This window comes from Fragaria vesca, linkage group LG1 (genome assembly GCF_000184155.1).
Source record: "Fragaria vesca subsp. vesca linkage group LG1, FraVesHawaii_1.0, whole genome shotgun sequence".
NCBI classification, from domain to species: Eukaryota; Viridiplantae; Streptophyta; class Magnoliopsida; order Rosales; family Rosaceae; genus Fragaria; species Fragaria vesca.
The window spans coordinates 6,696,152-6,708,796 of NC_020491.1; the positions used below are offsets into that span (position 1 = coordinate 6,696,152).

The window sequence follows — 12,645 nt, forward strand, 5'->3', positions numbered from 1 at the left end:
TCTAGGGTTGACATCCTCTATATATACGATTCCTCTCTCCCTCATCTCATCAAGATAACATCAAAACATAAGCTAAAACAAACACTACTCTACCTATTGCTCAAAGTTGACCATGATGATGACTTTCCCCATCCTCTTCGTGTTTTCTCTCCTTTTCTCTTCTTCCTATGCTGCTGTTCAAGACTTCTGTGTTGCAGACTACACAGCTCCTCAAGGCCCCGCAGGCTACTCCTGCAAAGATCCCGCAAATGTCACGGTAGACGATTTCGTCTATTCTGCCCTAGGAGTTCCCGGTAACACCTCAAATATGATCAAAACCGGAATCACCACCGCATTTTCTCCTCAATTCCCTGGTTTGAATGGCCTTGGCGTTGCACTAGCTCGCGCAGACTTGGCTGTTGGTGGAGTTGTCCCTATGCACACACACCATGGAGCTTCAGAAATTGTACTTATCATTGAAGGAACTATAACCGCCGGGTTCATTTCCTCAGATAACGAAGTTTATGTAAAAACTCTGAAGAAGGGTGACATCATGGTTTTCCCTCAAGGACTGTTGCACTTCCAAGTGAATGTTGGTGATACTCCAGCTCTTGAGTTTGTTAGCTTCAGCAGTGATAACCCCGGTCTGCAGATTCTCTATACCGCACTATTTCAAAACGATTTACCTACTGACCTAATCGCGCGATCTACTTTCCTCGACACTGCTGAGATAAAGAAACTCAAGGCTCTTCTTGGTGGTACTAATTAAGGTTGACATATATGCACCAAATACGAAATATTGTTACTAATAATGTCTCTTATTGATCTGGTTAGGCCTGACTAATGTAAGAGTACTACTCTATGTAGTATGTACTAGTATGCTGCTTCATGTGTGAAGCAATTAATCATGTAAAAAATTGTACTTCATCATCAATAAAAGAATTTAATTTAATTGATGTCTTGTATATTTTGAATTATTCCACATCAGGTTATATATTTTGAATTATTCCACGTGATAAAGGATGGATTCAGAAAATTTGCTACAAAAGCCCATAATAACTTGTAAACATCATCAAAGTTGGTGAGGAAACTGAAGTTGTCACAATCAGTCACACCCTCAATCCTTACAAACTTGCCCTTTTTATCATTCTTGGTGTTGGAGGGGAGAGATCTCACATTAAAAAGTGACAAAGAAAATATAACTCATAAGTAGGTGGGTCATTCCTAATTGTACCGAGATATTTTGTGATTAAAACTCAACATCTTAAAGGTGGTTAAGTTAGAACAATATCGGTATACGGATGATCCACGAACCACGTTTGTCGTTGTTTAACATGGTATCAGAGTGGGTCCCCCTCCATATTTTTTTTTTTTTGATTAAAAGGAGTTGAACTCCATTTATTAAGAAAAAAAGCAAGTCCCTCTCTAGTTGCGTCTCCAATGAGCCCATGTTGGTTCTTTCAGGGGTCATGGCTCTGGTTTGATTCTTTCGAGTTTTGGGTTCTTTCAGTTGTCATAGGGAATTTGAGGTTCTTTCGATTGTCATGGGGCCTGGTTTTAGTTTGTTAATCAGTTTCACGTGCAGACCTAAAAATTAGGTTGTACGTGAAGGGGAATATAGGAGAGGAGAGATACCACATTGGAAAAGTGATAAAGAAAATCTAACTCATAAGTGGGTGGATCATTTCTAATTGTACCGAGACCTTTAGTGATTAAAACTCAACACCTTAAAGGTGGTTAAGTTGGAACAATATCAGTACACGGATGATCCACGGGCCACGCTTGTCGCTGTTTGACACTTGACAATTCCCATAAATCATAAACCTGCACATGGTAGTATCTTGAAGATTTAGAGCCCCATGTACTGATGTCTCCAACTATCCATGATTCAAAGCCAATTAAAGTCTCCCCAACGGCCTAATTATTTCACCTTCAGTTTCTCTTGTTATGGCGCAACCGCTCTTGTTATGGCGCAACCGCGCAACTACCCTCTTTTCTCAGTGCAACTTTCCACAGTTGATGGCGACCATTCGATAGTCTATGATCGATGTTGAGGACTCCCTATCATGCAGATTGGAACCACCACTTTGCAAAGCGTTTCTCTTCAAGGACCTCCTTGAGACATCCATGCAGTTACTGAGAAATTAATAGGACAGAGGGCACACTAATGAGAGCCCATTAGTGTCATCATGATGTGGCCCAGAGTTAAGGAATTACTTATCTCATGATCTCTCAAAGGAGTCAAAATGTTGCTGACGCCTAATGAAGTCACATCCTGCAAGCATTGGAGAGGCAACATTGAACATCCATTGTTGGAGTAGCACTTGATGGACTCAAAAGCCTTTCAGGTACTTAAGACGAACACCATATATATGTATCTGTATACAATGTGACGCACAGAGATACATAATAGGAAGTTGGCAAGACAATATCAAAAAAGGTGAAATATCATATCATATTACTACCTAAAAGGCAGTAGGTAAGATATTGATCTACACTGCAGGGCACTGACTTTCAGTGTATAAGCTACTGACATTTCACCTTACAGCTGCGCGCATATACCGAAAATTTTAATTGCGATGGCTAAGAAGATTCACATGATCCCCACCTATATATAGGATTCTACATTCCAGATGAGGAAATACATTCCAAAGTCATGATGATTTTCCCTATCTTCTTCATATCTTTCTTCACTTTCTCCTCTTCCTATGCTGCTGTGCAGGACTTCTGCGTAGCAGACTACTCAGCTCCTCAAAGCCCTGCAGGCTACTCTTGCAAAAACCCTTCAAATGTCACAGTAGATGATTTTGTGTACTCTGGCCTAGGAGTTGCCGGTAACACCTCAAATGCAAACAAAATTGGGATCACCCCTGCATTTGCTGGTCAGTTTCCTAGTCTGAATGGCCTTGGCCTTTCTCTGTTACGCGAGGATTTGGAAGTTGGCGGAATTGGCCCGCTCCACTTACACCGCGGCGCTTCAGAAATCATACATGTTGTTAAAGGAACAATAATTGCAGGGTTCATCGCCACGGATAATACAGTCTATACAAAAACTCTGAAGCAGGGTGATATAATGCTTTTTCCTCAAGGTTTGCTCCACTTCCAGAAAAATGTAGGTGATATATACCAGCCCTTGTATTTGCTTGCTTCAGTAGTGAAAACCCGGGCTTGCAGATAGTGGAGGTTGCATTGTTTCAAAGCGCTCTACCTACTGAGTTGATATCACAGACGACTTTCCTTGACACTGCTGAGATTAAGAAACTTAAGGGTATCTTTGGTGGTACTAATTGATGTAACCAGATCAATATACCAAAAATAGGAATGTGCATGATAACTGATAAGTGATTACTAAATAACTTGGTGGTACTGTATTTTTGGATGATTACTTAGAATTTGTATTGTGTGTTGCTTATTGCTTCAGGCATGCAGGACTTGTATTCACTTGGTCTCACCATATTATGGTGCTCCCTATAAGTTGTTATCCCACTTGGAATTCAAATTAATAATATTGTTCACAGGTTTTCATGACAACCTCTCTTTTTCTCCAGTTCTACCAACTGCAGCCGCCCAATTCATTATACTTCCTCTTCATTTTTCATGATCACAACATTTTCTGCATGCTAGCTATGCAAACTTTGAACTCCTATAATCAACACCTATTAGACTTCTTTCAAAACAAACTGAAAACCTATGGGTAATTTTCCTAAACAAAAAGGTTATATATATATATATATATAAAGAATCAACAAGATGATAAATTGTATACTGAGAGTTCGAAACTGGTTCACACATGATATAATCACAAATTAATCTTTTAGTGATACATACAGAATCTGATTCACTAATCTAGGATCTAACATTAGTGATTACATTAAGGATATGCGGCAATGTAGAGACTGACTAAAAACAACAGAGAGATGAAATAAAAAGGGTTGAACAGATAGCATGCTGGTTTCAGTTTTCAGAAGAACCATTATAAGCTCTAACATATTCTCTTCCTGTGTTCCTCCTCCACCATTGGTGTTTCTGACCATGTTCACGGGGACCTCTCGAGGTTTAATATCTGAATAAGCTCTGCAGAAAGCCATCACCATATTTCGTTCTCTTATTATCCACATTACTCCCCCCAAAACGTACCATGACTTTCTTTATTTTCTATGTTCTTGTACTTGTTGGTATATCTTTTGGGATAAGTCCTCCTCATCACGAGCCTGCTCCAATAGCTTTCTGGAGTTGAGGCCGCTCCAAACTTCATTAATATAACTTATGTAAGCATCCGGACTAGACAACGGTATTTTGCTAGGAAGGTCATTACAATTTCCTCGATACCGCCTTTGTGCATTTTCGTATGCCTCCTTAGCTGCAGAATCATCCCATCGCTCAACAAGTTCTTTGCTACGTTTATACGCTTGCAATGCAACTGAGCCAGCCATTTAAGGCCAGCAATCTGTGCTTATAAACCGAAGAAGCCTATATTAATGGAATCAGATCTACGCAGCAGAAGTGGAGTCAAAACACCAAATTGAGCAGATTAGACTCTCTTTCAAGACAAAGAATTAGAGGACTACCTACATATGCCTCTATTTATAATCCCTTTGGCGTTAGAATGATAGGATTCCCTATCTAGCGAGGATATGGTTTTGCTTAGTTATTGACTCCTTTTTTGATAAGGAAATTGCAAGGAAAGCAGTTATTTACTGGTTTCGAGTAAGGATTGAAGTTCACACTGGTGAGAAACTAATTCCAGTTGGACTTAGGAGACAATAGAAAGAAATTGATAATCTTGATGAGTAATTTAATGTTGAAGGCACACATTATCACAAGTTCAATTTTAATATTTTCATGTTATCAAATAAATGCATATATATTTCAAATGTTATGAGTGGAGACTCGCATATAGCACCAACAGTGGAGGGAGAATGATCATTTTGGCGCTGTTGTTTTCAACTAGACCCTCCAATATCCTACCAGCTTTTACATCATTGCTCACCAAAAGTTGCTTCAAGATGTATAGATTTTATGTTAATGAGTACTGTGAGACAGAGAGATAAACACATTAGAGATACAAAGAACCGAAGAAGGGATATAACTTTCAAAAAGAGGAAGTATCACATAAATTGTACTCAACAACAATTAGGTGAGGCATCGCCACTGCAGGCACATCATCCAACAGTGTACATATAATATCATCCAATTTACTTATTTCCCCATCTCCTTCATCTTTTTTGTCTCATTCTCTCATCTTCTTATGCTTCTGAGGACTTCTGTGTTGCGGACTATGCAGCCTCAAAGCCCTGCAGGCTAGTCTTGCAAACCCAGGCCTCAATCATCGAACAGTCCTCTCAGGCATTTCATCAAACACCTTCTTCCGCGCAACCCCAAAATATCGCCACAAGAGCCGCCTGAATAAACGGTTCCGAGTCTCAGGGTGCAGGCCTTGGTCGCGCAACTGAAAGGTGTAACTACTCGGATGCGGTGAGATCCAGAGAGACTACAATGTGGGCGTTTGAACTTGTTGCTGTATGGCTGTACGCTGCATATTTTGGCGGTAAAGTTGAATTTGAATATTCAAATCTAGGCAACGAGCTAGGCGGTTGGGCCACGTGGCTAGGCGGAAAGGCTTTACGGCCGCGTTTCCATGGAAATGACGGTTTTACTTAAACGCACCGTTTTGCACCCAATAACGATTGAAACACACGCACACCATGCACCCTGTACTGGAAGCTCACGCGCATCGCATGACGGGGATAGTTGCCGGAGAAGCTGAGGCGGCAGCGACAGTGGTATCGAGACGGCGATGAAAGTCATAGGACATGAGGCGGGATGTGTAAACCACCTGCTCCACTCCTTTTAATCATTCTGTTATGGAAAGATTTCAACAGCAAGTAACCGTGAGACGGCCTGGCATGGAGAGTGAAACTTGTTGAGGAGGTTGAGAGGTCGACTGGGACGACGACGACGACAATAGTAGTACCTTAATCGATTATATATGCTCAAAGTTTTTGATACCTAGCTAAAAGATAAAGAAGCGAGGTTTTTTTCATTGATTAATTGGTGTCTATCAATCTTGTATGTATTTAACTATGTATAGAGAATCAGCACGTACTGTATTATCAGTTGAAATAGAACTAGACTAGAATTATGATTTATAATCCAGATTCTCAGTTGAGCTAATTTTTACTACTATAAAGCGAGCAGTCTCTAAATCACAAAATTATGTTCTGACTAAATTACTCATATTAAGTTGATTCGTATTATTAAGAATAAGGGTTACTATGATAAATCGTAAAATAAAAACGTGGATAGTGGATAAAAAGTGGGATTTATAAGACTTGATACCTGCACTTACAAAAATAGATAGAAAAACATGGAAAGTGGGATACAAGTTTATTATTCTTATCAAAAATATATATAAATTGATAAATGAAAGTTTATTATCCTTAATTTTAGAGGTGATTTTGTGACAGTAGATATCAAAGTTTTATCACGATATCATGAAGAAATTTGGACCATATTCAAATTCTTAAGATAGGGTCATTGAACTTCAAATTTGTACAACCACTGAGAGTTCAGACCTTCTCCATCACACCATGACAACAAAGGTAAATTAAGTAAATTAAGGTACGTCGATGACAAAAGGAATTAGAGCTGGACGAGCAATCCCTAGTCACCTTCTTATTCGATAATCGATACTGATCTCGCGAAGAGATCGATGCCTTATTAGTTAGTGCCACCAAAGAGAGCCTTCAATCTCCTTATCTCATGGCTGCTGATGAAAGTAGTGCGATTTATAAATTCAGTAGACAATGTGCTATTAAATAGTGAATTGTCCACCGTCTGAATATGCAGACTTTCACTACTGTAGCTAGCAAATGCAACGACTGGATTATATTTAGCACCTCCAATATTCACAAAGCCATGAAATAACGCTTTAGGGATGACAAACAGATCACCACTATTGATAACTGTCTGATAAACTGTGTTTGTATCCGACGAAATGAACGCGGCAATCAGTTTCCCTTTCACAAGAAGAAAGATCTCACTTGCTCCGGGGTGTGTATGCAAAGGGACAACCGCACCGGGTGCCATGTCTACACGAGCCATTGAAAGGCCAAGGCCATTCAAAGCAGGAACCTCATTGTAGGACGCTAGAGTAATTGCATCTCTGGTAATGGTTGAGGTATTACCGGCAACGCCTAGGCTCGAGTATACGAAATCATCTACCGTAACATTTTCAGGCCTTTTGCAGGAGTAGCCTGCAGGACTAGAAGGAGCTGTGTAGTCTGCAACGCAAAAGTCTTGCACAGCAGCATAGGAGGTGGAGAGAATGAAAGAAAACATAAAGATGAAGAAAACTGCCATCTAGCTTTGATCAACTGTCTGGCTAGTTTTCGATGTGATTTGGTGAGGAACTTGGGGGTCATATATATATAGTGGGGATTCACGGTATAACAATGTAGGATTCACGTTTAACTTAATTCATTATAATTTAATGTTAGGTAAACTAGACTTTTTACGTACAAAAATGATCGATATTTCATGAACGTTAGGTAAGTTATTTTCAATGTATACTCGACAGATAGGTACTCGTTGAGAAAATTAAGAAATGCATTTGGACCATACGTATTTGTATATCAGTATATGTATAGCTAGCTAGGGTCGATGAACTTCAAACTTGATTAGGATCAACCACTACCTTGGCTTACTGCTGTACGTTAAAAACTTAAAATTATAGTGTTACATGCTTGTCTTCTCCTAGTTTACCCTCCAATGTTAGGTAAACTGTATTTTTTCCTTCTCCATCAAAATAAGAAATGAAAAATAAGGGACATGGATGAAGAAAGGAGCAAAAAATAGCTTCTTCCTGTTTCTGAAACTCCAGGAACAACAATAAGAAATGCACCCGTCCTTTAATTATATCACTGCTGCAAATCAGTTTCGTCTCTTTCGTGAAGGTAAATCCAACCCTAGCTATTGATGAAACATCACTTTTTTGGCCAATACCTAAATTGGTGTTGAAGAAGATTGAAAAGGGGTTAGGTTTACTCAAATCATATTCAGCTTCAATCCCTTTGAGTCCCTCTCCTGCGCCAGCTTCAGTCTCCACTGCATCGCTCCCCAACGAGCTAGCTCGACGGCCTCAAGTCCTATACGGCTACCGGCCGCTCAACACCCTCAGCTAGACCTCCAAAGCCTCACTCCTGCATCATTTGCATGATTAGGTTGGAGCCTGAGAACGAAAGTAATTAAGATCGTATTATAGGAATCAAAGAAGTCAGCAAGGTACATTGTTTGCTGCAAGATTTTGTTATAAACCTTATCTTTGAACTTTCTTTTGAAATGTGAAAACTACGTAGGACATGAATACAAAACTCCTTAAAAGAAGAAACAAAAAAATAAAAAAACAAAAAGTGGTTTGAGAGACTTTAATTTGAGCTTAGACTTTCCTCACCAAATGGAGAGACGTTCACGACGAGAATGACGACGACATTAGTACGACAATCGTTTATGTGCAAAGATACCTAAAAGATAGAGAAGCATTTTATTCGGAGATTATCAATCTCCTAGGTATTTAACTATTTATATAAATTATCAGTTGAAAATAGAACTCGACTAGAATTAGGATTTATAATAATCCATACTAATCCCAGATTACTAGTTCAGCTAATAATCAAACCCAAGTCCCCAACTTGGTTGGATAAACTTAAATTCTTCGATAACAAACACTTATATTATTTCTATTCATAAAGAAAAAAAAACATTTATATTATTCCAGTAGGCATACAGCTAAGAGAAGCATATCATAATATCATCATTTTTGGTCCCATGCACATTAAAATTCCCAACTCAGATGCTGAATCTGGTTCTTTATCTCTATCCTTGACTGATTGGGAGCTTCTCTTCATCATATCTCTTTTCTATTCTATCAATCTAAGCTAACACATATTCCCCATCATATTGTATAAATTATTTTGCTAATTAGATTATATATATATATGGGTTTTCTCTGCTACGGACGTCTGTACGAGTTTTCCGTACGGATTTCCGTCGTTTCTCCACCATTTCAGCACCGGCGACGCCGTTTCTTCTCCCCGGCGTGATCCTATATCTCCCCCGACAGTGTTGGAATGAAGAAGAAGGCCGGAGACATCGCGATCGGAGGTCCACCATGATCGGTCGTGAAGTTCTGAGTGAGATTGCTGCACAGACCTCCGATCGATCTCTCCGGCATTCTTCTTCATTCCAACACCGTCGAGGGAGGTCTGGGATCACGCCGGGGAGAAGAAACAGTGTCGCCGGCGCTGGAATGGTGGAGAAACGGCGGAAATCCGTACAGAAAACCCATACTATATATATTGTAATACCATGTACTTAATATGAATAATAATAATAATAATAATAATAATAATAATAATAATAATAATAATAACAACGTGTTTACTTTACTAAATAAATCATAGTAAAGCTGATGTTTTATCGCAAAAACATTTAATATGTATAGGCCTACACTGTCTCTCACGTTTAGATGGGCTTTGAAGCCCAAACCGGTTATAAGGCCCACAATTACTCACTGGGCCATATTAAAAAGAATAAGATATTTTTTTGGGAGAAAGATCGAGAAAGAGGGAGACGTGGACTTACACCGACTTAGAAGGATCGAGAAGGGTATAGAGCTCTCTAGATGGAGCTCTCGAGGAGATATAGAGAGAAGGTCACCAACTCTCCTCCTTCGGAGGACTCCCGGGACTTTCTTGGGCTTGTATTAGTGGAGGGGAGGGGAGGGAGAGAGAGGAAGAGCTCTCTAATAGCGAAAGGGCACAGATACGTCTCTCTTTCTCATTCAATCAACTCTCTCACTTTCACTCTCCCTCTCTCTGTCGGATTACGGTGATAACACCGATCGTGTGAAGAATGAAAGGGAAGAGATCCGGTCACTAGCTGTGGGATATCGAACTGAAAAGGAAGATGATTTCTTGATCGGGCCTCTGACGATGAGGTATCACTCAACAATTTGATGTTTATGTAGCGATTGATTTCTTCGGAGGAACACCCAGGTAATGATTCAATGGTAAGAGTGAATCCAATTTTATTTTTATCAAAGTGCAGCAAATTTGATAATGAAATGGTATAGAATCAATTACCATACATGCTTGTAGATTCAGATTAGCTCTCTAATACCCACCTTAGGTTTGGTATAATATGAGGTCAGGGTGTTACATATATATACAGCCCGTTTCAGATACGGACGTCCGCACCGCCTTACGGTGCGGATTTCCCTCCGTTCGCCACCGTACGGCGAGGGCACGACTGACAGGACCCACTCCGAATTTCACCCTGAAACCCAAGGTAAATCCTGCGGGGTCCATCTTCAAGGAAAATTTACCGAAAATTGGGCATAACCTTCCTTGAAAATGGACAACCCTTACCTGAAAAATCCAACTTAACACTTCTATAATCAAACAAACCAACCTCAACACCTGGAGCCTTCCTGCTCCTCAAGATCAACACATCTCTCAATATAACAATTACTCAACTCTAATAATCTCACAACCAATAATAAGGACTATGAATAATTTACTATTGGACTTTCAGAGCATATATAAAGTTGAACGAAAAACAACGAATAAAAAATATGCGGAAGCAGCCTCTGACTATGCCTCAACTCCATGTACGCTCGACCTCCTTTAAAACTTAGCCTGCACACTGGGCATTTGAAACCGAAGGGCCCAGGGAAAAGTAATATAAAAACGTTAGAGTGAGTGGACGAAAAATTAAACAAATAACTGATCGCAACATAACTAACCAAACTTAATTACTTTTCCATTTTCCAATAATCAATAAATCTGTTGCATGCAAGTGTTGGTAAAACCTTCATAAAGAAAATCTCAAAGAAACGGACTAGCCCTGCTAGTCAAAATATTGACAAAGATAAATACTAACCTTCATTGAAGAAAATACCAAAACAATGGACTAGCCCCGCTAGTCAAAACAACAATAAATAATAAACCGATTTAACCATACAAGTGAGCCTCCCAGACACGGTTGCCTCCCATGCAAAATACTCCCATACTCCCTAAACTTTCATGTCATGATAACAGAGAAGGTGCAGGGCTTGCGTGATGTCGTCGACTACATCACATCACCCGAAAAAACGTGGAAGCTACATCGCCTCGAAAGGCGGAACAACATGCTAGCATGAATAATAACGATCCAACAAGTATTGCATAAATAAAGAAACATAAATCCATGTGAGTTTCCCCGAAACTCATAACTTAAACATAAGTACGATTCCTAACCGTACTCAAAGAATTCAAAGAGTAAAGAAAATAATTAAATTCAATGACATGTCCCACACGTTAAAATGCTCAATGAAATAATTAATTTAAATAATTTTCACCTTTCGAAAACCCGGCAATATGCAAATCTGGATATAATCTCAAATCCGGAAATCATAAAGAAAATCCAAACTCAAATCTCAAATTATCAATCCGAGCTCAAATCCGTAAATTATGACCAACATTTAATCCATGCATCAATCTCAAATAATTTCCAAGATCATTTCATATGCCGAAGTTATAATATATGCTCCGAAAATAAAATACTAATTTATAAAATCTTGCATGCATATTAATTAAAAACCAAAATGTCCACTCACAGATTTAGGCCTAAGCCTGACGAATTCTGAATCACTACTCAAGCGTGGTCTCCTCGAATCCTGGCACAACAACCATGCTTAGGACCAAACTTCAATTCCAGAAAATAATTACGTGAATAAAAATATCTAACTCTCTTCCGTTTAACCCACTACTCTTATTATGGTTAAACTCACCGGATTCACATCAAACTCCACCACAACCTCAAATCATCAATTCTAACATTCCAAGCTAAATACCAAGGAAATTCAACGGCCGGATTTTCATTTTAATAACCGACAAAATCGTTAATCTTTTAAAAATCCCAAACCTTATCAAAACTCCTCCAAAAATTCCAAACTATATTTCATTAAACTCCTCTCATTATAAAAAACCCAAAAACCTGAAAATCAACCTCCAAGTGGCAGCGCCGCCGCCTGCTCCGCGGGCAGCGGCGACCAGAAACCGTACTTCGACGGTGACCAATGCCTCCCAAATTTTAACAGAATAATCCTTTCATCACGCACAACAACTTTCATAACTAGCACTTAGTCCAATTCTAAGCCTAACTAGGGTAATCGAATCAAAACATCTAAAAATCCCCCAATTCAAACCCTAGCCCGAAAATCCTCCTATACACTTCGAATTGGATCATTACCTTCTAGGGAAATGTTACACACGGAGAGCACTTCCCAATGGAACTGAAATCACTGGAAATGGTGGCCGGAGGAGCGAGTTCCGGCGTCGGGACTCCACCACGCAGCCAGAGCTTCCGGGTGAGAGCTCTCTCTCACGATGGCGCTAGGGCAGCTCTCACCGGTTCAGGAAGAAGGCTGGGTCGACGGCCGACCGTTTGGGACCGGTGCGCTGGTCTATGGTGGCCGGACAGCGGCGGTCGGAGCCGAGGAATCCGACGGGTTGGGGTAGGCGAGAGAGAGAGAGAGAGAGAGAGAGAGAGAGAGAGAGAGAGAGAGAGAGAGAGAGAGAGAGAGAGAGAGTAGAGAGAGAGAGAGAGAGAGAGAGAGAGAGAGAG

At 39.9% G+C, this 12,645-nt stretch overlaps 2 protein-coding genes and 1 pseudogene across 3 annotated transcripts; 2 read left to right on the forward strand and 1 right to left on the reverse strand.

The window, feature by feature from the left end:
- The first annotated feature begins 48 nt into the window (after positions 1-48).
- On the forward strand, positions 49-934 carry LOC101294208 (auxin-binding protein ABP19a-like). The gene has a single exon (XM_004287582.1). The coding sequence runs from the start codon at positions 113-115 to the stop codon at positions 746-748; it is 636 nt and encodes a 211-aa protein (XP_004287630.1). The 5' UTR covers positions 49-112; the 3' UTR covers positions 749-934.
- Positions 935-2,626: 1,692 nt separating this feature from the next.
- LOC101294503 lies at positions 2,627-3,502 on the forward strand (annotated as a pseudogene). Its single transcript, XR_183698.1, has one exon. The product of XR_183698.1 is annotated as an auxin-binding protein ABP19a-like (transcript).
- Positions 3,503-6,699: 3,197 nt separating this feature from the next.
- On the reverse strand, positions 6,700-7,341 carry LOC101311913 (auxin-binding protein ABP19a-like). The gene has a single exon (XM_004288930.1). The coding sequence runs from the start codon at positions 7,339-7,341 to the stop codon at positions 6,700-6,702; it is 642 nt and encodes a 213-aa protein (XP_004288978.1).
- Positions 7,342-12,645: the final 5,304 nt, after the last annotated feature.

Bases quoted from the DNA above. Each gene is read 5' to 3' on its own strand.
- LOC101294208 (XM_004287582.1), top strand. From the start codon at position 113: ATGATGATGACTTTCCCCATCCTCTTCGTGTTTTCTCTCCTTTTCTCT.
- LOC101311913 (XM_004288930.1), bottom strand. From the start codon at position 7,341: ATGGCAGTTTTCTTCATCTTTATGTTTTCTTTCATTCTCTCCACCTCC.